The 27,330-nt window shown below is 45.4% G+C and overlaps 1 protein-coding gene across 7 annotated transcripts in view; it reads left to right on the top strand.

Moving 5' to 3' along the window:
* The window catches only part of RBFOX3 (RNA binding fox-1 homolog 3), a 239,955-nt gene that overhangs the window by 193,297 nt on the left and 19,328 nt on the right, over positions 1-27,330 (top strand). Inside the window, exon 1 of one of the 7 annotated variants that reach the window (XM_081180929.1) lies at positions 25,662-25,875. The exons of 4 other annotated variants lie outside the window; for them this stretch is intronic. In XM_081180929.1, the coding sequence (XP_081037055.1) occupies positions 25,873-25,875 (3 nt within the window). In that variant the 5' untranslated portion in view covers positions 25,662-25,872. Of the gene's footprint in view, positions 1-25,661; positions 25,876-26,126; positions 26,352-26,842; positions 27,202-27,330 lie in introns of those variants that run through there. 2 more of the 7 variants (XM_081180932.1, XM_081180931.1) reach the window with 2 other exon arrangements.

Genomic DNA, 27,330 nt, shown 5'->3' with positions numbered 1-27,330 from the left:
AAGCATATGTAACCCGAGGTACCACTGTAATAGGGATGCTAGAGACTTCCTATGGAAAGGGGAGCAAAATTGCCGATTTTGGCTTATTTGTCTCATGTCCGAAATGGAAATCAATCCTACAAATACAATCTGTATTCAATGTTGCTGCTGTTTTCAGTCCACAAACAACATGTAATTTATTATGTCCCCCCGCCCCCCCAAAAAAACCCTTGCGTTGTTTTCCTTGCATTGAAATGAATGTCATGGAATAACAACAACAACATAGTTTATGTGATTTACATAATTTCAGCACAGCACATAGCAAGACAAATAGTATAGCTTTTGGCAGAAGACAAACTGCAGCAGTCCTGAAACAGGGCTGCATGCAATGAATACAGGGCAGAACAGACAATGATGCCTTCTTACAGCCCTCGTCAGTAAGGAATAAATGAACAGATGAATTAAAATGTCGGCACTCTACCTCAAATGAAAGAGAAGGGGGGGGAATTATGGCTGGGCCACTGTCCAGTTTGGTGGTATGTATGTCATTTGCAAGTTGTTTGCGATGTTGTATGGAGAGTTGGTGGGTCAGCCGTGAGATTTTTTTTATTTTTTAAGGGCAATTGTGAGACATTGTTCGGTGTCCGAGAGATTGTGAGAATGCATGCATTTCTTGGCCATGGCTCATGCCCAGATATTTCTGCTAAGTGGCCTTTGCTGCCTTCTCACTGGGCAAGCTACAGCAGAGCGATACATACCAAAGGAGGGACCTCTGTCCTGGGGCCATCCCACCCAGCTTTTAAGAAACCAAGAGCTCCCCACCCCCATTTTTTACAGCCTGCCTCCCACTGCAAATACTGAGACAACTCTTCCCCACCCCGCTCTGCACACAATGCCTAGCACACTCACTGCACTATTGCTATAACCTGATTCTATTACTCGCCCACCCTTTGCAAGTGGCCACTTCAGCACTTTCCCACCTTGCAGAGCCAGAGCGCTTTCCCCAGCCCTCACCGGCCCGTTCAGAGGCCCTGACAGCCACGAATCCCTGACGCCGACACCTTCTCGCTCCATATCGATCCCCTCTCCTTTCCAATCAGCGCTGCCAGGGTGATGGATCAGAGATGCTGTGGCCTTGTGCACCCTCCCTCCCTGCCTTCCTCTCGCTGCTGATGCACCACAAAGTGTGGGGACTCGGAGGGACGTATCAAGCACCTCGTTCTCCAGTGGAGATTGAGCAGGCCCTGCACACTGCCCATCCAGCCAAGCCATGCCCTATGAATCTCCCAACAGGAGTTGCTCTCCTTTGAGAGGTTGGCTGCAGCCTTCTCTGAAACTGGCTCTTGAAGCCCCCTCCTTTTGGCAGTTTCCAGTGCTGCTGGCCAAGATCTTCGTGCTGCCTCACTCACCGAGGTTCTCTGGGCAAAACATTTGCTCATATGTGAGGAAGGTACAGCCTGGGGTTTCTTGAGTTGTCTGTGCTCTTAGAACATCATATCACCACAATCTGTGTTTATTCTATTCAGTTTGGAATTTGGAACGCATGTGCAGGTGTGTAGAAGCAGAATTCATTTGCTCGGGATCGGCAAAAGCAAATGGAATACATACATTTTAGGTTCAGAATGATGGAGGCATGCATGCTTCCATGGAAGTTGCCCCCTAAACCTTTTGCACAGTCTAAGGAAGTGAGCATTTAGTATAAGCAAAGTCTGTTGTGTATATGTTTGCTCTCTTCCAGTTCCCCTCAACCTTGACTTTTCAGCTCGCTCTTTAATAATTTTTTTTTAAAAAAAAATATTTTTACACATTCAAACTTAGGTGCACTCTTCTGTTTCTAAGAAGCATTGATTTGAACAAGTGAAATTCAGTGTTTTGCTGTTGTTGGTTATTAATGCCATTTAGATTGTTGGGAACAGATTATCTCTGCATCCCCTGTGTACCTGACATTACACAGGTATGGCGATTTCTGGGGTTCTAAATGTGAAGACAGATGCAATATAATAGCAGAGCTCACCTGTCTATTGATTAGGAAGATGTACATCTTCCATTACTGTGAACCAAACACTGGCCCAAATTTTCAGACTCAAATGTTCTCCATGTTTCCAGTGGGCCTTTTTGTTTTATTGTTAAAAGTGCTGTGTGTCTTGATATTTATCACTTTGTTAGTTAAAAAAAGATTAATTTTTTAAAGTGCAAAACTTCTCTAAGGATTGGCAGGATTCCTACTCCCTCAAACTTGACCCCTGGAGAGAAAGAGTTACTGGCCATAATGAGGGCACCTCCAGAGCAGCCTTGTTGTTGTTTAGTCGTTTAGTCGTGTCTGACTCTTCGTGACCCCATGGACCAGAGCACACCAGGCACTCCTGTCTTCCACTGCCTCCCGCAGTTTGGTCAAACTCATGCTCGTAGTTTCGAGAATACTGTCCAACCATCTCGTCCTCTGTCGTCCCCTTCTCCTTGTGCCCTCCATCTTTCCCATCATCAGGGTATTTTCCAGGGAGTCTTCTCTTCTCATGAGGTAGCCAAAGTACTGGAGCCTCAGCTTCAGGATCTGTCCTTCCAGTGAGCACTCAGGGCTGATTTCCTTCAGAATGGAGAGGTTTGATCTTCTTGCAGTCCATGGGACTCTCAAGAGTCTCCTCCAGGACCATAATTCAAAAGCATCAATTCTTTCATCAGCCTTCTTTATGGTCCAGCTCTCACTTCCATACATCACTACTGGGAAAACCATAGCTTTAACTATAATAAAGATGCATCTGTCTTGACCAATCTGGCACTGACCTCACTGTAGTGCAGGTCTTCATATAGCTCCCAGTGGAACCCTAATTGTCCACTCACTTTGTGACAGACCATAATGGACAGACAGGTGGATTGGATGTGCAGTGAAAGTTGGTGAAAACAAATCTTTCCACAGAGGAGATTAAAATAATTCAGTGGAGTGAAAATGACAATCTCCTCCCTCCTAATTTTGAGAGGTGTGGAAATAGAAGTTGTTAGTGGCAACTTGCTATAGAAAAATAACTGAAGTTACCAAAAAGCAGTTGCAATGAAAGGAGGGTGAGCTGCCTTGTTGTAGGCCTCCTTAGGTGCTGCCTGCCTGCCTGCCTGCCTGCCTGCCATAGGCTCTGGGATGAGTAATCTGAAATCTGTCGCTGTGGCGACCCGGCGGCTTTCTTCCACTTTTTCTCAGATAGCAGGAATGGTGTCCAAATGAACAATTCCTCTTTAAATGAGAACTGTGTGACACGTAACCATCCTGCACTGACAGCGCAGTGAAATTGCCTTAGTGAGGCGCCAGTGAATAGAGTTGATGGTTTGTTTGTTTGTTTTTGTTTGTTTGCTTGTTTGTTTGTTTTATTAGATTTCCTACCTGCCCTTTACCGCAAGGTCGCATGGTGTGCTGCAACAATAAATTGTACAATGATAAACAAAACACTTACAATGGTAAAACAAGTGTTATGAACAATTAAAACACAGCTTTTATATACAAAACAATTAAAAGCCATCCAATATATAAAAAATATAAACACTTGAAAACAATTCCACATATTAAAAACAGTTTAAAAACGGTTCCAGTACAGACTGAGAGAAAAGTCTCCACTTAAAAAGGCTTGTCAAAAGCCTAGTTGTAGATGTTGCAGTTGTGCACACCAGAATATACCAAAATGGAGCCCACTTGTGGGATACGCTTTTTGCAGGCCTGGTCCGAAGCCACAGATTTCTGTTCCCCAATAGGTACCCCAGGTCTCCCCCTGCCCCCATTAAACAATGAAAATCCAAAAAGAAGGCATCTAGGTTGTCTCTTTTCCTTGTGCCAAATCACCAAGCCCTCCATCCCTACCAGAGTTCACATTTCTGTCATGGTGACGAAGAACCAGACTGGGCTGTTTTCCTTCTGTGAAAGCTGCAGCCCCTCTCATTTCAGCAGCTAGTTCTTTTCACCGGCACAGACAAGGCCAATTTTCCATTTAAAATGCCACGGCTGATACGTTTCACTGTCCCTTTCTGTGCGGCCTTCAAGAGCAACACACCCAATCTCTCCCGTTTCTTTCCCAGCTTTGTAGTTGTTCCTTCCCCACAGTTTCTGCGGCAGCCCACGGGCTTTGTTAGCACAATGTGGTTCAAATGTCTGATTAGTCGTTAGGAGAGCAAGGGGTCAATTTGCCAGAGCTCCTTCCTCTCCATTTAACTAATTTAACTGTGGAATTGTTACAAATTCCATTTTATTAGAGCCCTGTTTCTCAGTCCAATTGAATTACCCAAATCTCATTTTCTCAGAAGTGCTGAATATGTAATTAGAGGAAAAATTATGCTCCTGATTCCTATTAGCGTGGTGCATGTGTGAGAGTGAGCGTGTCCACATGGGGGCAGGCCATTGCGTGTGTCGGAGCAGACACAGGGCTGTGAGTGTGTGTGCACGTGCCTTTCGTCATTTTTGTCTAGAATTGCAGATGTTTTTCAGTGCCTCATGATGTTGGGGGTTTTCTTCCCCCTCTACAATTTGTTGTGTGAATATAGATATTCAGGTACATTGCTGAGTACCATCGAGTATGGTTTTATATGGGAGAGCATGGTCTCGGTGAAAATAATGTTTTTGTTTGAATATTCCACACACCCTGCCAATGGAAATCATGAATTCTTACAGGGTTGACAAAAATCCTCAAGAATGTATGCAGTAGTATCAGGTTTTTAAAAAAATGTAACAGTATACATCTGCAAACATTCATTCATGGCAATGAGTTGAACAGCCAACTTTTCAATAAGAAAAAATCTTTAAAATCTCTGCCTGGGTCTTGGGCATATTCACGGGAGTGGGGTAGAAATATTGTGCACGCCTATTTCTGGGGCAGCTGCCCAGCACCCTGACTAGTGTTTCTGCTCTCCAAAATTGATGAAAGCTCCTCTTACATTTACTTGAGCATATTGACTCCAGACTCTCTAGTTAATCCCTCCCTGGCTTATCACAAAACCTGACTCAGGTTCCCTGAACCAAACAGGAAGCTTTCCCCCAAAGCTCTTTGGAACCCATAAAAGTATTGGATTAATTGAGAATGTGGGAAAGGAAGCCTAGGGTAATGTGTTCTCTTAAAGCACATAATACTTAACAGTAAAACAAGAGGAAAGATTGAGAGGTGCAAAGTGGGATTGGAATGAAGCAGAACTAAGCAAAACTTGTTGTATACAACTGGTGGCCTGCTCTGTCCCTTAATATCCAGTCTTGCTAGCAAACACAAAAGGAGAAGCTTCCCCAGTGTTGTCTACTCTGACTGGCAACAGCTCTGCAGGGCTTCTGGCAGAAATCTTTCATAACACCTGCTATTTTGTGTTGTTGCTTTTCCAAAAACGTTAAAGGCCTAGGATTGAACCAGAGATCTTTGTGTACAGCAAGTGTTCTACCACTGAACTATGGAATAGCCACCAAAATATTTATTCCTAGCTAGGTTTATTTTACCTTCTCTGTTTTTATCCCACCCAGAGTTCTTTGGAGTGTCTTCACCACCTCTTTTATCCTTGCAGCAGACCTGCCAGATAGGCTGGACTTAGCAGGTGTGATTGTCCCAGGACCATGCAGCGATGTTTATGGCTGTTGGGGGTGAAAGAGGATTTGTACCTAGAGCTCCTCAGTTCTGATTCAGCACACCAACCACTACACCACACTATTTCTCAAACTACGACCAGCATAGGATGTCTTTGGAATCCAAGTATCAATGGACTAGAGCTTTGCTGAAATCAGATGTGAAGGATCTGGAGCCCTAATCTTTTAACTGTGGTTTCATGGGATCTGTGGTGAGGCCATAGCTGACCCTTCATAGACTCTGGCATCTTCAATTACTTTCAAATGACAAAATAGGCCTCCCATCTACATACTGAGTTACTTATAAAGAGCAATAATAGGTCAACTGTTTAAATCTGTCCCCACTCCTGAGTATTTCACTGCCACGAGCCCTTAGTTTCAAAGCCAGGAAAGCATTACTTGAAGGAATAATTAATCTGGATTAAGGGGATTTCATCTCCCCCACCCGCCGTCTCTCTTGGGCTTCTGAAACCATCCATCTCTTCAGATTGCTCTTTAAATGAGTTCCTGACCAAGGCCACAGAGGGTTCAAGACCATCTGTTTTAAGAAGGACAAACTCCCATTTGAGCAGGCACCATTTTCAAACAGGTGTTTGGTGCTGCTTAAATATTCATTGTATCAAAGTCGTAAGACCTAAATGAATTTTCTCCTGGAACTTACAAATAGGTAATAGGGTTACACATAAAACAGGAAACAAAAGGGAAGGTGTAGGTGGCTGGTCTCCTTGGAATGCGGTTGCACTAACAGCAGTTAAAATCAACACTGGACTCTGAATTTCAGTCTGATGGGCCACTGAGGACAAAGGAATTGATTGAACTACACCGAACAGGCTTTCCTTGTTACATTGCCTGATCTGGATAGATCAGAACATAGTTGTTCGCAACATACCAAACAGTCACAATTCTGTAATTTTGTACAGGTGTACAGCTAGATTCCGCTGCATGGTCCCTTTCTGATCAATTCTTTCCCTCAAAGTCCCATGACACTCTATCACTCTTTTCCCATCCCTAATCCATGGAAATGGCCATGGAGCCATGAAAGGAGGGAGCCTGCTTGTTTGCGTGATTGACCACTTGTTTAGAAACACTAACAGGCTCTTGTGGGTTTTCTGTTCTCTTCAAAATCTGTTCTCAACCAGGCCAAATTGTTACATGGAAAGCACTGGGTATAATAGGAAGAATGATACCACCATTTACATAAATGTATTGGATTTATCTTGACCTCCAAACTTGCTTCACCCCAGGAGCTTAGGACAGGTAACAACAAGAATCCAATAAGACACAGGGTAAAATGGCCATTAAAAGATTGTATAGAGAAATAAAAATTACCCCATACTGCCTTATCCCACGCTGTCTAAACTCAGCTCTTAAACTGGAGCATTAGGTAACAGAAGGGATATGTTGGGGCTGCTGCAAGAGGGGAAATGGGTATCAGAGGGGAAGGGAGAGAAATCAAAGATGGAAGAAAAGTGGAGTTGTTTATGTTGGAATGGACAAATTGCTGCCCTCCGCCCACCTTTGTGGGCAGGGAGAGAGATTTGTGTTGGGGAGAGGCATGAGCGTAGGAGTGGGTGGGAATAGATTAGAAAGAATGGGGGAAAGGATGGCGTGGGAGTTTTAAAATAAATGTTCTAAATGTTAACTTCTGTTTTTATTGTGTGTGCGCATATTACAATCTGTCCAGAAAACCCCTGGGATTGGTCAGGCTTAACATCTAAATCATTAAAATCCATCCCAAACAAAGTAGGTCTATTAACACTTTTAAGAAAAAAATACTGAGCTTTCAAATAACAAATCTCCAGAGTAAGAGAGACTCATGCAAAGGGAACACTGTCCGAACAGCATGAATGCCCACAATCTGGTGTATGTAGTACCAGGTTAGCACATATTTTAAGTGCACATGTGATTAGCAGACTTGTCAAGTTTTGGTCACCTGTGCTTTTAATTGTTAAGCAGTTTACAGTGGTACCTCAGGTTAAGAACTTAATTCGTTCCGGAGGTCTGTTCTTAATCTGAAACTGTTCTTAACCTGAGGTATCACTTTAGCTAATGGGGCTTCCTGCTGCCGCCAGAGCACAATTTCTGTTCTCATCCTGAAGCAATTTCTTAACCCGAGGTCCTATTTCTGGGTTAGTGGAGTCTATAACCTGAAGCGTCTGTAACCTGAAGCGTCTTTAACCCAAGGTACTACTGTATTAAATTAATAGTTGCACAACAAACAGATACTGAGCAGTGGAAGGTTTTCCCATCACTCCCCCATTTCCATGCCAGAGAAAGTTTCACTTGATGAATTTCTGCTTGTCTCACAGCAGTTAAATGGCACCGGATAACTGCCAGAAGTTAGCAACTCTAGTAATTGAAGCCTTAGAGCAATTAGTAAATAAAGAGGGGGCTTATTGTAACCTGTCACTAGGTCAAATCTAGGAACAGTCTCCTGTGTGAACTGCATTCTCTCTTTTTAACATCGATTTGCTTGTTGGGTTTGTGTGTGTTGCTGTTAGAATCTTTAAATTTTTATGCTAAACATAACCAAAGATTTTGCCTGTCTCTTTTGCAAGTAAGTGTTCTGCTGTGGTTCTATGTGTTTATTAATATGGGTCTGAGCTTATCTGCTCAGGAATTCCCCACTGGAAAATGAAGAGGCTGTCTGATGCAGCTACGATGCATTGAGGAGTCCCATATGCAAGAGAGTGAACAAAAGTATAGGTTGCATTCACACAAAACCTGATGTCACCATTTCAGGGTTGGATTTGCAGCCACTCTGTGACAGAAACCCTGGGACAACCATGGGATTCTTCCCTAAATTCTGGGCTTGTTTTGTGCTAAGGTGGTCAAAAAGTTCTAAGTTCTGTTGGAGTGAAGGCTGAACTACTTGCTACCAAAATGGCAGCAGCCCCATGTCCAGTTCCCTCCTGCTGTAACATGTAGTCAACTTCCCCTGTGTCCTTCTGATGCCATCACCTCACCTCCCCATCCTCCACCAGCAGCCATTTATGTGGAAATATGGGCAAGAAAACGCACTATGTGAGGATGTCAGGATACATATGTTATACTACACAGAGGGAGAGAATTTGATGTGGGACTGCTGGTTTTGGTAGCAGCCTTGTATTTCTTGTAACACAAAATGCTACGCAGATACTTTGAAGGGTTACGTGATGCTTCTAATAAGCTGGGAGAGAAATATACCAAAGCACAGAAGTGTCTGTGAGACTACAGTTTGCCTTTTACAGCCCATCTTGCTTTCTGTAGTTTTAAAGACCCTCTTGCCATAACAGGTTTTTTAAAGCCTTAGTTTGCTTTTGCAAGAGTTCAGAGGTTTCGGCCAAGTACACGAGACTGAAACTCATCCTTCCTCTATTACTTAGGCTGTGAATTATTATTATGAATTTACCACTTTTTGAAAAAGAAAAAAAATTTGATTGTGTTCCTAAATCTATCAGGGAAGGAGAATGTTCCATATCAAAAAATGTCCTCATCTGTGGTCTCTTGGGCAGAATATTATAGCAGGAAGGCAAAGAACATTCTGCATTTGGGGATTAGCTAGGAAAATAAGTAAGTCCTTCCTTTTGCATTAGATACATGCCTGGAATTATATATGACTGTTGTGTCCTGGGTGTTGTGCTGTGCTGAGTGAGACCAGGATATCTTCCATGTCTAATGGAGCTGACCTTTTGCCAGTTTAGAACGCAACAGCGTTCACATTCTGCTATCCTGAGCATCCTAAAAGGGGCATACAGCTTCAGTTTGAACCTTAAGGTCTGCAGTTGGCGGGGCTAGTGAATGTGCCAGTGCACGAGTCCCAAACGGTGTCCCCCATGCCAGCACTCTGCCCCCCATTTTGCCTTGGTTACACAACGTTATCATCCCATCACACTGTGAAATATACATGAAGTTGGCTGGATGCAGATGAAATTGCACCATTTACAGCATTAATATTTCATGCCATCTCAGCTCCTGCTTCCCGGCTAAGAAAGCCAAGCACTAGACCCCTCAAACACTCACACGCACAGTGGCTAGTTCCCTAGTGCCAACTTGGTATAGTAATTGTGTCTGCACTCACGTCTGCATGTATGCATGCCCAGGCAAAGTAACCAAGTTGAATGTGTGCATGACCAAAGATGGAAAGCCCTTTCTTGTAGTATTAAGCATCCTTTCATGCCCTCATTCCTCTCTGCCATCATGGTTTTTGGATATTATGAGGCACAAGCTGGCATAGCCAAGGGGCCAGGTATCCTAGGCCTTGTTCTCTGGGCTGCAGCTTAAGCTGCTCTTTTTGCTCCTGGCACTGCTTAGGGCATCATCTTTGTGCCGTTGAAGTCACTGATTCCCAGGTTCTCGGGTCTGGGGAGGTGAAGAAGAAAGTGAAATAGAAGTTTCCTTTTCAACATATGGGAAGGCGGCAAAACAGGGAGTCTGTTGACTTTGTGAGGTCCGGAAAGCTAAGTAGAATTACATGTGGATGGGGAGAGGGGAGATTGGGGTGCTAGGGGAATGGTGGGGTCTGTGTAGGGGAGGGCAAAGTGCTGCACAATACTGTGAGATTGTATAGAGATATTTTGGATAGTAGGGTTTTGCTTTATTCTCATTTCAGATCCCTCCCCCTGCCAACTCTGGGATCCATGCCCAGGGTGGGGGTTTTAGTCACAGCCACTATGTCTCCCTTGCTGAGCCAGTCTATGGATCTGTCCCCTGTCCTGCAACTGCATCCCTCCTGGTATGCTAGGGCAGTCTACAAATTCTCCCAGAGGAACAGGGGGCAGGGGGGGTGAAGGAGGAGTGGAATTTCCTCAGTGCCCTCCTGCCATGGTTGTGTTGCAATTTGCTGCTGGCTGTGGCCATCAACCGCAGGAGATCAAGCGCAAACTGCGGGATGAAGGCAACCATGTCTAACTTGCCACCATCACCTGTACCTGCCCTGCTATTCGCACCTGACTCTGTGCGCACTGGCAACACTTGTATAACTTCCCAGGCCAGTAAATGAAAATTTTATGCTGTATGTCATGAATTGATCCCCTAGTGGTACAGATAACAGGTCCCTAGACCCTGCCTGCCTCGTCTCACAGCCATTCCTCTAGGGGGTCATATTGAGAAGTCATGCTGCGCTCAAGCAGAGATGTTGGCAGAGAGATCAGCCTCTTTGTGGCAGCAGGGATGGCTACATCCTCCCATGAAACAAATAGCTGGGGGTGGGGGTACTCTGGCTGCCCACGACCAGTGTGTATTTCACAGTGACAATGAGCCCACCGTGGTATTTCAACACCTTGCCTTTTACCTGTGGCCCTGCAAAAGAAAGACAAGTTGAACAGCATAAGAGGGAACATGGTTGCTTTCATCATTCTCCCTGGGGACGTGGCAACTATCCACCATAGGCTCTTTCTGGGAAGCCCATTTTTGCAACCAGCTTCCCCCGCCCCAACCCCATTGGACACCCCTCCCCTTTCCCCTGTCAATGTGACTAGTGCTTGTTCCCACCGGCCAGGCTGCCTACTTTGTATGGATGGTGCAGTGTTTAGGGTAATGAAATATTCACAGGTCAGTGCTTTGCTGAATGATGGCAGGAGCCGTCAGTTCCTTCTCAGGGAGGCAGTTGCTTCCCCGGCGCAACCTCAGCTTCCTGGCGACAGGCATTAGTGTGAAAAGGAGGCCAAACTGGAGGAGAAGGCAGCATGCAAGACACCCAGAGCCGAGTCCCACTTGCATCATGGCTGGTCCCCAATGCCAGGTGCAGTGAGCGGGTGGAGGAATTAATTTGCAAATGAGCGGCAGGGAAGGGTGCTCTTGGAAGAGGTAGTAACCCAGGGGGGCGCGTTATATAAAGTTGCATTTTTAAGAAATAGGTCACGATAATAAGTTGCCTAAATGTATCCGTGTGTTCCTGTTTATGATTGCAGCATCCAGGGTTCTTATACCTGAAATGTGGGGCATTTCTAGTTAGAACTTTTACCCCCTAGAGCTCCCCAGAAGTCCATGGGAAATGGGTAGCCGTTTATCATAGGCCTTCCACTGTCTGAATGATGTGCTGAGATGAGCACAAGTGAAGTAGCTGGGGGGGGGGAGATTTGGAGGGGGATGGGTCTCTTGGACCAAGCTCTTCTGCTTAATAGCTTTTGTGCTGGGAACATAACACTCTGAGCATAGTTTTATCTGGCAGCCAGCTTTTCTCTGGCACAGTCCCAGGAAACACAGACAGAGACTTACAATGCATGCTTGAAACCCCTGATACCACCATGGTATTATGGACAGGCACAGGCTTTCAGGACCTCTACCACCCCCACCTCCTTCCACCCCCACCCCCAAGCTAGCAAGAAGTCCTATAATGCACAGGGCAGCTTCCTTTGCAGTGCCTGCCCTTCGCCATCTTGTTACGGACATCCAGATCACTACAAGATATGTGTGCTATTGTCTCTTTGCTTGTGTGTGCCAATACATTAAATATTGGCATCTGTGCAGTATGTTATTGTTGAGTAAGCAGTTGGTGGTGTTGGCACTTGTGTTGCTCCTGGAGAATTAGCTGAATTTGTCATGGTGACATCCATGGAGAGCAAGACAGAAGATTGAGGCAGTGCTCTTCTGATTTGCAGAATGTGAGGTGCCCCCAATGTGGGCCTGTTTTAATTCAGGTGAGCAAACCCATGCAGTTCTTCATGATCCCAGCATCTTATTTATACTGAGTTGCCTCTTAGCATGCTACGAATTCATAGCCTGGGCAGATGCTGGACTGCGGTTCTAGCATTAAGCACTTAGCACCTGGGGGGGACTAGTTTAGATGAGACAGTAGCCATATGAGATACTGCACAGGTAAGTTCTTCTTGCCTGCTTGGAGTCCTTTATACTTGGACCTGGCTTTGCATTTAGGGACCTGGCTTTGCATTGAGTCATTTATCAGAAAGGCATGACTTTCCAGTTATGCTTGAATGGCCCCTAAAACTGACTCAGCACGTGTGACTTCTCTGTTCTCCAGGCTGGGGCTTGTGCACCCAACTCTGGGCAGTACATGTATGCTGAGCTGAGTGGATGTAACACATCTTAAAGTTTATCGCTGCTGTAATTGTAGTTGTTGTCGTAGTGTGTCAATGCATAGAGCTTTACAAAGTGATTTGAGAAAAGGGCAGCCGAAAGGAGACTGCAACCGGACATTCAGCATAGAAGGAGGCCACAAATGAAGGAAAAGAAGATGGAGACTAGGGGAATGAAATGCAGCCCGTTCAGTTACATATTCTTAGACTATTTTCAGTAGGGGGTGAGGTTGCAGGATGCCTGAAAATTTCAATCCTGGGTCGGGGAATTAGATTGGTACAGCAAGTGGGTTTTAGAGGTAGAGTAAGTTCTTTGTCACCTTTTAGCTGACAATACGTTTTGCAGATTTTTTTACCTCATTCTAACAATAACAACTCTGGTAAGGTTGGACTAAGAGATTACTCTAGCCAAAGTTGTGCATGCTATAGCCCACAGACTCCTCTGGCGTTTGAGCATCTCCCAGTCTTCCTCCTCCTCCTCCCAACTTTCTCCTGGTCCTCATTTCAGTGGGTGAAGAAGTTGAACTGTCTCCTTCCTGCTATCATCTTACAATCCTAGCCTGGCAAGTCACAAAGGCATAGTGTGTGCATCAGACCAGCTGGGTCTCACTTGGGGAACAAACTTCTGCTTTGTTGTCCTGACAGCGGAGTGTAAGTGGTGGAGATTGTGGTAGCTGCCACTGCTGCAGATTTCGTCACTTGTGTCTTGGGCCATTTGAGTGCTAATCATCCAGGTTGGAAGCCACCCTGGGTCAGCTGGTAGGTGGCACCAAGAGTTGGTCTCACCCTCCCCCCCCATACAGTTTCCATACCATGGGTGACTACCAAGTCAAAAGGTTTGCCCACAAGTGTTGTGGGCCAACCGTAGTGCTTCCTTACAGGCTGAGGAAAAGCAAAGTAAGGGCTCCCAAACAGGAAATGATGTCACATTTTCTTCCTGTGGAAGTAGAGAAGGAGACAGCACAGTGGAAGATTCCCTTTGCCCTCTGATATTGCAACTACTTAGGGTTTAGGAAGATGGTGACTCAAGTCTCAGCACTCGCAAGATACAGTTGCCCATGTAGATCTGGACACTATCTCAGTATCTGTTCTGTGAAGGTTTGACTTCACTGAGATTTAAGGTCATTGCCTTTCCCCAAAAATAAAAAATAAAAGGGGGAGAAATGTTAAAAATGGAGTCATCAGGCGTGAGGCGACAGGCGCCATCAGCAAAGTGCGGTGTCGGCAGGAACTGGCCCCACTCACTAAATGACTCGAAAGGGAATGGCCCCATGTTTGTGCTGAGGCGGCAGAGAACGGCAGGGAGAGAGCAAGCCAAGCAAGCCCAAAAACTCCATTAATTAAAGAAACTCGTTAATGAGGGACATTTAATCAGTGCAAGATTAGATCCAACTCTGAGCCTTGCCAATGAGGCAGGCAAGGCAGCGTGGGCCAGGCTCTGCAGAAGCATCCAGAGCAGAATGGCAAGCTCTAGGTGCATCAGGAACCAGAGAACAGACAGATGTCGGAGCGAGCAGCAGGCTGGGCTTCAGGGAGATTCCCTCAAGGGGCAGGATCAAGTGGCCTTCTCAGCTCAGAGGCTCGTCCTTGTTTATTAAGGCATGCATCCAAATGGAAAGTGAAATTCGCCACTGCAAGTGGTCTGTGTCTGCTTGCAATTGTATGTATTCCATATGGTGCTGGATATTTTCCGCATCTCATTTGCCCCTGATTCACCTGCAGAAGAAGAATGTTTATTTTGTACACTGCAGAAGTCTTGCTGGAGAAAGCAGAAATGAGGGAGGGGCTGGGAGGAGGAGCACATGAGCCAGGTCCCCTAAATTCCTAGCCTAGGTCACATCCATGCCACACCTGTAAAGCACGTAGCTTTCCCACAAAGAATCCTGGGAACTGTAGTTTGCTAAAGGTGCTGGGAATTGTGTTGCAGGGGGTTGAGCTAGATGACCCTCCAGGTCCCTTCCAACTCTACATTTCTATGATACTATGATTCTGTGAATTGCAGCTCTGTTAGGTGGTCATGGGGACAGGGTGGCACTGTGGGTAAAACCTCAGCGCCTAGGGCTTGCCGATCGCATGGTCGGTGGTTCGAATCCCCGCGGCGGGGTGAGCTCCCGTCGTTCGGTCCCAGCTCCTGCCCACCTAGCAGTTCGAAAGCACTCTTAAGTGCAAGTAGATAAATAGGTACCGCTTTATAGCGGGAAGGTAAACGGTGTTTCCGTGTGCGGCACTGGTGCTGGCTTGCTAGAGCAGCTTCGTCACGCTGGCCACATGACCCGGAAGTGTCTCCGGACAGCGCTGGCCCCCGGCCTCTTAAGTGAGATGGGCGCACAACCCTAGAGTCGGACACGACTGGCCTGTACGGGCAGGGGTACCTTTACCTTTACCTTTAGCTTTACCTTTACCTAGGTGGTCTTAAATGTGTGTTAAATGTACAGGGTGGCTGTGACCCGAACACCTGGTTATATTTGTGTTGATATTGTCAGCTGCTTTGCACCCCTCCTATCGTGCTGTGATGCCGACCTGCTGTTGAGCTTCATGGTCCTGCATTTGGGGTCACAGAGGCAGCAGCTGCTTTTGGTTTGGTTAGGCCAGATGCACTATGAAAAATGAGGTCCAGGAGACTGAAAGAGCCCGTCTAAAAGGTCTGGCCTACATGTGCCGCAGAATGAGGCGGTCGAAGCCTAAGGTGGTCGAACGCCCTGTGCTAATTCAAGCTTCAAGTATGAAACTCCTGTGGGTGGGTGTTTTTTTAATGTTCTCCTGAAGGAACCCAAACATCACCTCTTTATCCTTGCATTTGTAGACCATACGCAGAATGAGGTGGTGGAATTCTTGAATGTATCTCTTTCACACTGCAGGTTGCGGGGGTGGGGTAAAATTTTGGCTGTACCTTGTAAAGCACATCACTACCTGGTAAAATGCATCAATTCCTAACTTGGAGAAAGCAGGAAAAAATTAAGGTCTTAGTGAATAAAGCTGTAAACAACTTAGGACCAGCCTACTTGAAGAACTGCCTTTCTCCATAGATTCCTGCCTGCTCTTTGATAGTGTTGTTAACTGTTCCTTATGGTATCTGCCTGGCAGCCACAAGCAATGGGCCATTTAGCCTAGCCACTTCAATACTGTGGAATTTGTTGTCTTTGTATATTAGGCAGGCATCCTCTATGTCTGGTATTAGACACCAGCCAGAAACATTTTTATTTATGCCATCTTCCCCTACCATACTATCCAGTTTTATGTTCTTCTGATCTTTGTGTTGCTATGTCTTTCCTTTTTATTTGCTTTTACATACAGTGGGTTGTACCCAACCAAGTTGTCCTGTTAGTGCAAGGGCTTCTATCTGCACAGTGGGACTTCCTCTCCTCTACCTGCACACACACACAGACCTCAGATCTGTTAGGGAAAGAGTTCCACCTCTCCAGAGCCGATTTGGGGGTGGGGGGCAAGGGAGTGTGTGGGAAGAGGAAGCCCCACTGTGCAGGCAGAAGCCCTTGAACTAACTGGACAACTTTATTAGAGGCAACCCACCGCTTTGAGATTATTTTTCTCTCTTCCCCCCACTTTTGATTTAGTGGCTCAGAAATGTATGTATACATAAATAAGTTTCTGCCTATCTATGGACCTTGCTCTGGAGACTGGAAGCATGGTGTAGTTGAAGGTCCCATCACTGATCTAAGTTGCCCCTAATAAATATTTTTCTCTTGAGATTCAGTGAGTAAGACTTGACACAGTCTGAGAAGCATTCTTGCCTTTTATCACACTGGCCATAGACTGAAGCACTGTGTTGCAAAAGTTACTATGCCCTTCTACTCCCCGCCTCCTGCCCCCAGCACACCCAATTTCATTACAGCATAAACCAGGGGTCGGCAAGGTTTACCTCGCCTGGGCCAGTTCACTCCAGTGGAGATCCCTCCATGGGCTGGATTTCTGGCGTCTGCACAGACATGATTTCCGGCGTCTGCACCGCGGAAGCAAGTTCCCGCACCATGCTGCGCTGCTTTAGCGCAGCGTGCGGGGAATCGCTGAGCAGGTGGCTCGGTTCAGGGGTGGCTTGTGGGCTGGTTAAACAACCCCCGTATGCTGCTTGTGGCCCATGAGCCTTAGGTTGCCTACCCCTGGCATAAACCATGGGAGAGCAGTGGGAGGAAATAGGTTCAAAGGAGAATGGGTGGGCTGAGACTGTTGGCTGAAGCAATAGTTTGTGCAAAGCAGAGGATGGGAAGCATCATGTGCATCCTGGGAGGGTGATGGGATGGGATCCGATATGTGAAAAGGATTTCCTACTTGAGCGGATCCCAGCAGGCTCTCATCCCTAATTGGAGTGTGTGTGAGGGAGGAAATGAGGAACAAAGCAAGAAAATTCTTTAGGGAGTTGTTTAACTCATTCCTGGCACCATGCACATTCTCTCTTGCAGATGCACCAGCACATACACGTGCACACACATCATGATAATGTCCTTATGTCTCTACTACCAAGAGATTTGTCACTTGGAGCTATAGATCTGGGCAGATGTGTCACAGAGAGACACTCTGGAGATCAGGTGAACCTAATGGGCCCTGAAAGAAATCATCTTCAATATGATGAGTGCTGAGACAGGTCAAATTAATAATGGAGATTATCAGGGATGTTGCAGGGAAGAGAGATTAGAATCTGCAACATCAGGAGACGGCAAGTGTGGCACTTGTTTTGTATTCTCTGTACATTTCCCTATCCCCTCTGGCAACCCTCCCACCAACCATCCGCTCTCCCACCCCCTGCTGCCCCATCTGCTTTATATCTAGAAAGACTCCCACACACTCCACAGGTAGGCTGGCAATGGCAAGCCATCGCTGGAAGATGTGGTGCGGGTGGGTACAGTGAGAGGCAGAGAAGTGCACACAGTGGGGTAGATGCTGCCCTGGTTTTTCCATTCCTGCTGGAATTTCTCCTCCCCACCCCATCCTTACTATCTGGGAACCTCAGCTTGTAACTGGGGCAAAACGAGCCCTTCTCTTGGTGACGCAGCATTGAAAAAGTGAATGTCTCAGCAGAAGCCATTGATTATGATTGTCAGATGTCTATTATTTTAAGAGACATCTCCTGTTTTACACAATTGCTTCTAATTCCAGGCTATCACCACACTGCAGCCTGTACTGTCTATGCTAATTTCAGTACATTATAGTGCTCAGCAGGGCTTGTGTGTGTATGTGTGTGTGTGTGTGATATTTATATTAAAAGTTGATCTGATAGCCCCTTTATCAGTTCATATGGCAGAAGCACCTCATGAACACAGGCATCTGCTGAAGAGCACAGGCTAGAAACTGCGGCAGGAAAGCAGTGGTGGTTCAGAATGCAATTCAGTTCGTGTTTTATTCTAAGAAACTTGGTTTTGCACAGTAACTATATGCAAGCGTTACCAAAATCTATGGGAAGTGCAGATCACTAGCTTGGCTGGCAAGAGGTGGGAGATAGTTGTAGCATTTGAGGAGGGAGTACTCAGATTCCATTGTTGAGGTACCCATTCCTGTTCTCTTGTTCAGCACAGTCCATTGTTGAGTCTGCATGCGAGGTGGCATGTGCACACTGCACAAAACACTGGCTTTCTTTTTCATAACTCAGCAAATTTTTCTTCTCGTTTATTTCGGTTAATTTTGGATTATTTTTTAATGTGGCCATGCTTTCCCACGTTTGGGACGCTGAACTCTTGCAGTGCATTCCTCTCCACATCTGCTCAGAAGCAAGTCCCATTCAATTTAGTGGGACTTACTCCCAGGTAAGTGTCTGTAGCGTTGCAGCCTCCTGTCTCTTATTGCATGTCACACTGCTTCTTTGAGGGCTTAGAAAGTTTTGTACCTCTCACTTTTAACCTCCACTTCATAGTAAATGAGAGGTGTAGAATGTGACAGTATAATTTTGGGCTGTACAGCTTGGGTCCCCATGTAAAAAAATAATGCTGCCTGTAGTAATTTAGCATATCAGATGTAGATATAGTTAGAATCTAGCCTTTCTGTTGTTCTAGTTTACAGATGTTCCAGTATCGTATCAGAATGAAGCTTTATATATGGAGAGCATTCAGAAATAAGAACCTCATCCTACCTGCAGCATGAAGTGATATTGTCAAGAACTTGAGTTTAATATATTATTTAACATTTGGCAAAGGTTATCTTAATGTTGCAACCTGTACTGTTGTCTGGCAGAATACTAGTCATGTAATTCTTGGGAAGACTGGATGATCTGTGATTGTTCAGCTTCCTTCAAAGCTTGATTTCTGTTTCGTATTGTAAGTGCTAGTTCTAGTGATCTGAGCATCATTTGACCAGGTTAATAAGGAAATGTAGGCATGATTTGTGTTTAAATTAAGGCTTATGTCTCCCCTCTCCCCATGTCCCTCCAGTAATGTATAGCTGTGGGAAATATGATATTATATAATTGCCTTAATGTTCACCTTCCTTTTGTTTCACTTGGCTTTAACCTGCAGGAGGAGGAGAAATACTAATTTTCTTACTTTGTACCATGTATTCTTCATTTAGGGAAACGTATTGGGAGATGTGGGTTGACAGCACCGAAACAATACCTTGCAACATGTTATTTGGGCCTAAGTTTCTATTTATGTATAAGAACTGTGGGCTGCCCTACTAATGATAAAACTAGAAACTGACTCTGCTCCCCATTACATGATTAAGTTGCATGTTGATGTTGAAGTTCCAGGTACCTGGAGAAATTGTTGCCCAGCCTGTAAATACAGCAATGTCCTGGCCTGGTGCATTTTGTTGTTTTTAAACATGATCTTAATTTAAAGTATCTCTCAGCATTTCATACCACAAATTAATAAGCAGAAAGATGGTGGAAAAATGTGTTAGTTGCAGCTTTCTTGTGATAATTGATTTAGTTGGTGGTTTCTTCATTTTATAAAACCTGCATGGAGCTTTCTGCTATATGAAGTCAGAAACTTCATGATGAGTCCCAGGTAAATAAATTTAAGGTGTATTAAAATATTATTTCATTGCAATATTGTTTTATTTTGTTTTTGGACTTCAGGCTGCTTCACATTACTTCTCATTCTGCCATTTATTTGGTGACCCAAGTTTTGAAAACTTCTGTAGGTTTTAAGATGGAATGTATTATTGAGACACATTATCAAGAATTGTAAATCATGCATTTATCTCTTGAATCCTGTTTCATGGCAATTTAAGCCTCAACCCTGGGTGTCTCTCGCCTGTCATTTTTAAAATCAGTAGAGCTGGCAAATACTTCACCCTTTTTTGGTATGTATGAGCTTAGTGGTGAGAACCTGTATTGTGAAGATGTGGCAAGGAGGAAATAAGTTTTGTGCTCATAGCTTATTTCATGTTTTTTAAGGTCAGGAATGGGTAACATAGCAGCCCATGGAGCTGTATTTTTATTGCCTCCTGCATGGACCTTCATTGTGATTTGTGAAGTCCTCTCAGGCCTGTACTGTGTTCTTCCCAGCTCACAGTAATCAGCATATTGGTGCTACAAACCTTTTTACTCTCGCCCATTTCACATGAAGCATGATGCAACAGAATTTTGGTATCTCTGCAATACATTAAGTAGGTGGAGAAAGTCTTCAAATGTTGGAAATCCACAGTGGACATACCTAATTTGACTCCTTTGGCCCAGCTAAGTGAGAGTTAGTAGGGAAGTGAGCTGATGGGCTGAAGAAGCTGCCAACTTTTACATTAGATATTGCATTATCCTTTTGTTGAGGATGTTGCTGAACAATGGCTTGCTGATGATGCAGCTATGGAAAATTGCAGAGCACCTACTGTTCCTCACAAGTGACCCAACATTCAGTTTTTTTGTTGTTTATTTCTACATGTGAGTCAGAACTTATACTCCTTTTTCCTGGAATGTAACGTGTCTCTAGCTAGGGGCACTTGTGAAGGTCTGCCTATAATTGGCAATCTTATTGAAACTGTTGACTGTGTTTCATGTACCACTAAAGGCAGAGGAACCCATAATCTGTGGTCTTTGTTTCCTGCAGAGGGAAGAATACCATGGGTCACCAAATACCTTCATTCCAGTGGTGACAAATGAGGGCATTATGTAAGACCACTATTTTTAACGTACTGTTATATGACCCCAAATCCTGCTCACCATGGAGTAATATCTTTAAAATGACCAAGAAAATATTCTAAGCAAACACCAAATGCATACATGCAACTTCTTCCAGAAAAATGTTTAGCTTCTCTGTGAGAAAACAAGCACATTTTACTAATTTCTAACCATGTTAAATACAAGCAGTTTACTTATACATACATACAGGCCCACGTAATTTATTGTAGTCTCTTTACACCCACGCTGAACCCAGTAGGCATTACCCAAGAGGCTGCCTGGGGTGGCAAAATACTAAGAATGCCAGAGGAGTCTGAAAATCACAAAGCAAGAAAATGATCTGTGGTCTAAACCATTGAGCCTCTTCAGTTTGCCGATCAGGTTGGCGATTTGAATCCACTCTATGGGGTGAGCTCCCATTGCCCTGTCCCAGCTTCTGCCAACCTAGCAGTTTAAAAGCATATCAGTGCAAGTAGATAAATAGGTACTGCTGCGGCAGGAAGGTAAACGGCATTTTCATGCCCTCTGGTTTCCGTCACAGTGTTCCATTGCACCGGAAGCAGTTTAGTCATGCTGGAAAGCTGTCTGTGGATAAATGCCAGCTCCCTTGGCCTGAAACGAGATGAGCGCCGCCGCCACCACCCCATAGTCACCTTTGACTGGACTTAACTGTCCAGGTGTCCTTTACTTTTAACTTTTACCTTTATTTGGGACAACAACAAAAATGATATATGCAGTGTTATGACCAGAACATCCAGTAGTGGCTTTGGTTCCTGATTCAGAGGGAGAGGAGTTAATGGAATTGATTAAACCAGAAGCATAGCCTTAATTGACTCTGGTTCTGTGCCCTGACACAAAACTGAGGCTGAGTCCAACCACCAGAGTCCCTCTAAATATAAGACCTCACAGTGCTATTTTTCTAGGAAAAAGGGTGCTGGAACTCAACATGAATGCTTCCCTTGTTCTCTTATAATGGCAATGATGCTCACCTGAGAGGTGTGTAGACTGAGTTCCAGCTGAAAAAAAAGCCCTGGGACCACAGAGCCAGGAACCCTTCAGTAACTGCAGCCTCTGTGCTGGAGCTCACAAATGGACCAGCATCTTCACCCCCCCCCCCAAAGACCTCAGATGCCACCGAGTCTGTGCACAATTTCAGGCAACAGGTCCAATGAGAGTTAACAGGGACTGAGTGGCAGGCTTAAGTCCTGAGGGCTGCTGCTTCTAAGGATCTCCATTCTCCAGTAGAACCTGGAAGGGCAATGCAGGCTGAAGGACTATGTAAGAGCTTGGTTAGCCCAAGTGACACTGACACAAAACCCCACACATACGCTAAGAATTGCAGACTTCTGGCTGTCAACATATTGTACTGGAGACCCAGCTGTCCCAATGTTTTCAGTAACTGCTCTGTGGGTCTCATGATCTTGTTGGTGTTGTTCTTCCCAGGTCCTTTGGGTATTAAATTCTGGAGTTTGTTCCCAAAACATGTAGTGATGACCACTAACTTGAATGGCTTAGGGGGAAAAGAGACATGTTTATGAAGGGCAAGGCTATAAATGGCTACTACCTCCACTCTCAGAGTGTGCATTTGAATATCAGTTGCTGGAAACCACAGCAGCAGAGAGTGTTGCTGTACTCAGGTCCCAGTTGTGTGTTACTAATCACCATCTGGTTGGCCACTGTGATGCTGGACTGGACAGACCTTTGCCCTGATCCATCTGGGATCTTCTTATCTCCCTGTGGAAGTGGCTAGATAAAAACCTAATATATACAAGATTTTGAAAATCTTCATAGGGGAATCTAGATATCTCAGCATTCTTTTACTTTTTTAAAGCACTGCTTTCTAACCCAATGACTGCAGTTAAAAAAACAATGTGACATCTACTGTGTTTTTGCTGGGTAGGAATCGTTTTTGCTGATGGCATAGGATGAGACTAAGTCTGGATAAGGATTCCAGCAATCTAGGAGAGGTAGATGGCAGAGGTGCCCAACTACTGCCTCTGGGAAACAAAGCACTTGGTGCAGTCATAGGACTCCATTTCCCACAGTCGCAATGGCAGTGCCACTGACACACCAGAAATTGGATTGTAGCACAAACATGACCATAGCTTCATAACCATCACTATCACTCAGTACTTTTCCAGCTGAGCTTTTTTAAAAAGAAAAGAAACATCTTAAGTATTCCTTCTGCTTATGCATCTATGCAAAGTGTATTGCATGCACAAATCAAGCATGCTATGTAAATTAGCCCAAGATGCATAACTTCTGTTGCCAAATTAGGGCAAGCGAATGCATGCAAAACTTAACCACCTCAACTAGAGGGTGCCACATTTGGCAAGGTAGGTTTCTTAAGCATAATTTAGTATCCTGTCTTCAGCCGGAGTCCATGGTCAGGTGTGGTGAGATGTGTTAGAAATGCTAAGAATCAGAACCATGGAGAGCTTCCAGTAGAGTTTCCTAATGAGGATGAATCTTGGACTCATTGTGTTGCTCCAGCACTGGCCAGTAACTGAGGGTAAGACCTGTGTGAAGCCCTGCCTCCTTGGATGGAATCTGCTTGGAGTTAAAGAGATTGTGTCCTGTCATACAGCTGTGCACTCCTGTGTGGTTGAATAATCTCTTCTGGTCCCAGAAGTAGAAAAGAAGAGTCATTGTGAACTGCTGGTAGTTCAGGTGTGGGGAGTCATCTGAAGAAGGGGCAGAGCTGCCTTCTTTGGAACCATGGGATGGAGGCCTATCTGTTAGGGTTCCTCCTCTGCAGAAGCTTCTGTTGGAAACTGCCTCATGGAGCACTTTAGGGGCCTAATCATCCAGGTCAGAGTTCTCATTTGACTCTGAGGTGGGTCAGAATCCCAGACCATGACAAGGACTTCCACGCACATACACACATTTTGAAGAACATTTCTATAGCCTATTTTTGCCCCAACAGAGACTTCTAGCTCAGGATCCTGAGACCTGGGTCTGATCACTCTACTTTCTGTAACAGCTTGAGCCTGATTGCCTGTTTCCTCTCCAGTAAACAACGTGTTTGGCATGATATGTCCTAAGATGCTGTAGTACCAGTAAAACAGATGCATGTCTCCCTTTCTCCCCATTCCCCCAGGATGATTGAGTGCTGACTTGGTGCAGGAAGAAGCAGAGTAACCCTTGAGTAATTTGCTGATTCAAAAATGGTTGTTCCCTGTGTGCTTTTTGCGCCAGCCACCATGTCCCAGGTGAAGAGGGCCTTTCAGTATCCTTTGGTGTGGTTAGGAACAGGGCAGCCTTGAGACAGGGCATGGGGTGGGAAGGTTTCTCTGTTCAAGCAAGGAAAGCTTGCCTGTCCAAGCCTGTCCCACTGTGATCTTGCCTTGTCATAAATTAACCACACACACAATTAAAGAGCCTGTCTCGGCTCCAGGAGCTGCAGATGTATTTCATCCCGGGAGAGAGAAACGGAGAGAGAGAGAGAGAGAGAGAGGCACTGCTGTGTGAGGGCTATAAAGCATCTGAGAGCAGAACTTGGGCTTCTAGCAGAGGGGCTTGTGGCTGTTTGTCAGCACAAGGCAGGGGACGTGGTGTCGGATGGGAGGCGGGGGAGAAGAGAGCAGTGAGGTGTGAAACAGTGTGTTTTTGAGCAAGGGAGAGAAGAGGGAGAGAACTCTGTGCACGATTGTGTCTAGGAGGAGTGTTCGTTTGTGTGTATAGTAGCATTAGTAGCTGCTGAACATGGCAATTGCGTAGACCACTTCATTGTGTGGGTTGCTCCCTTAGCATGGACAATGTAATCACACCATTCTCCAGACATTTTTTAGGATCACCTAATGGCTGGTGTGGCATGGAAGCTGACCTTCCATGCAGTGTGAGAGATCCAGTAGCAAGCTGGTGGACACTTTGTGGCTGCCATGTGGCACAGCTACAAGGCAGAAGGTGTTTCATGCTGCTTCCACATGAATAGCAGCTGTGGGCAGCTGGATCTGTCTGGCGGGCCATGTTTGATAGATGGGCAGAGCCGCCCACCTGTCAGTCACCAGATGTCACAATGAAATCAAATTATGCAGACAAAGGAGCAGACTGCAAAGTGTTGATGATCAGCTCATCATTGGGTGTTGCAAAATGGTGTGCACAGTGCTTTGCAGGTGCTGCCCATCCCCTGACAGGCAATGCCTGCAAACTGTCTTTGGGCTCAGCTGCATCTTTACCTGCCCACCACCACCACCCCAGTGCCATATGTTGTCAGGCAGATGGGAGAGGCTTGGTTGATTTGGCCTTGTGAGCCAAATAGGGAGGCCTGCCATGTTAACCAGGTCCAGGAGGAGCCAGAGGATCCTGACAAGAGTGAGCAGCAGTAAATTATGCCAAGTGAGTTAACACTTTATTAGCAAAACAAGATCTACACAGGAGTGTCAGGCCTAATGAGCACAGCAACTCATCTCCATCAGGTCTTGCTTCCTTGAAGCAGTTGCCAAGACTAAAGGTTCCCACCTCCCCACAGTCACCCAAGTCCCCTCCTCTCCAGGGTTTCTTCCAAGCAATCAGAGACTATGCCTATGTGCTTGCCTTTGAACCTCCTGTTTCATGCCTCTCCTGGTTCTGGAAGACTAAGGAGGAGGGTATGTTGTCATAGCAGGAGAGAGAGACACCCATGCCTCTTCACAAGCCTAACACATCTCTGCCTCCCTCCTCCTCTTCAGCTTCTGATTCTGGGCTTCTCTCTGCCACAGACTCTTCCCGCTCACTAAGCACTGTTACCTCTTCAGCTCCCAAACCACCTCTTCCCAGTCTTCTCCCTTTTCTCCTTCTGATCACTCATTGTTGTCCCACTACCAATACCCAGGTCCTGAGCCTTCTTTCCTTGGGGGTTCCCCAGCTGGTTCCTCCCACCATTCTTCTGCAACTAACCAGTCCCTGACTGGTCCCTACTGCTGCCATTGCTTGCAACTCTGAAATCAGTGGAGTGATACTGTGGCCGTGTGTGTACCTGTGCCAACCAGAACCTGGTATGTTTGAGTGGGGGACCACCTATTCTCCAAATGATGGACAGTTTTACTTATCCTTTCTTCTCTGTCCCTGAGAGAGGTCAAGTGGAAGTATGTAGGGGACATCTCTGCAAGCTTTAACCATCCTGTGTTGGCCATTCCTTTCCACCTGCCATGTCAGATTTCCTGCTATGGATCTAAGGCATTGTTGGAGGCTGCTTTCCTTTGAGGGCTGCACATCCTTATGGATAATCTTCCAGCCAGGCAAAAGCACTTGAGAAAGGAGCAGGGATGGTGAGTTATGTGACCTGGGGGGTGGGAAGGGGCCTAGGTAGAGTCCCGAGGGCTGGCTAGAGCCCCGGAAGCCCTCATTTGTTCCCCAGTCCTGGGGTTCTGCACCCTTGATGTAGGAGGCAGTCACACCAGCATATTTCTCAGTATAGTAGCAGGTGCTGGAGCAATTAAGGGAGGCTCTTCATCATTAACCCCCGGCCATGTGCAGGACTTAGTAACATTGTAAACATTATGGAGGTGGGGGGATAGACCATGAAGAAGGGCATTGCTTATAATATAATGCTGTATTAAGTGCTGTGTGGAACCTCTGTTTTAATTCTACTTCCAATGAATTACAGAAAAGCAATGCCTCAGCAGTGCTAAAGGGCTCTGGCATGGAAGCAACTGTAGGTAGTTGCCTGTCCATTTGTAAGTCGTTCCCCCCCCCCCCCGCCTCTCCACTTTTGACTCAGTATCTGGCAAACTGATCCAAGCAGGTATGCTTCGCTTGTTGCTTGTACACTGTCTTGGGGGGAAAAGCCCACATCCTTTTCAGGTGTGGTTTTCAGGTCCATTTCAGGTGTGATAGTTGTGGGAATTAGACTTGTGTTCCCATTTGCGGGGTAATCAGAAGGCAGCCCTGGGTCGTTTGACCCTTTCATTCTCTCCCCTCCCCTATAAAAACTACACAAGACACTCTCTTTTAAAGTTTAAAGAACAAATAACTTTTACTTAGTGTAGTTGTCATTGCCGGCTAAATATATACAATGCAGGTAGATGATACTTAAGTTGCTGAAACATCTTATGTAGATTTTTATCTAAGACTGACTAACATTTACAGGCTGACATACTCTGAGGTAGACAGCAGCACAACACAACATACGGTACCTGCTGCTCTAACTGTTCAGATGGTTCAACCAACTGCCATAACTGTACCAACTGCCATAACTGCCACAGAGTGTATGAAGGTCATAGAGTTCTACAGCTCTTTCAATTAACCCTTTACCTATGCATTCTGGATGCTAACATCCCACAATAGTGACATCACAAATCTAGCGTATTTGAAATCTGGCTTGTTGCTTTGATTCCTGCTGGAAGCTTGGAGAGGGGAGACAGCTGAAATGTACACATTTTCCTGTACCATTCTGCCTGCCAGAACACCTATGGACCTAGCTGGCATCATGGTCCAATGGTTATGTATACACATGGATGCACTTGAGAGCCTCAGTTTTGAAGCATAACCTTTGAACCTTGCAGCTTAATGTGTCAAAAGATGGCTGCACTTTGGCCAAGAGAGTTGTTAATACAGAGAAGCAAATAGTGTTTTTCACAATTATCTAAATATATGTGTGTATCACACAATTACCCATATACATATGTGCATCTATCTATATGTCTGTCTGTCTGTCTATCTATCTATCTATCTATCTATCTATCTATCTATCTATCATCTATCTACACACCCACACATATAAA

The sequence above is a fragment of the Podarcis bocagei genome (assembly GCF_964188305.1).
Source record: "Podarcis bocagei genome assembly, chromosome: 2".
In the NCBI taxonomy this organism is placed as follows: domain Eukaryota; kingdom Metazoa; phylum Chordata; class Lepidosauria; order Squamata; family Lacertidae; genus Podarcis; species Podarcis bocagei.
This window is presented reverse-complemented; position numbering and strand designations above follow the sequence as displayed.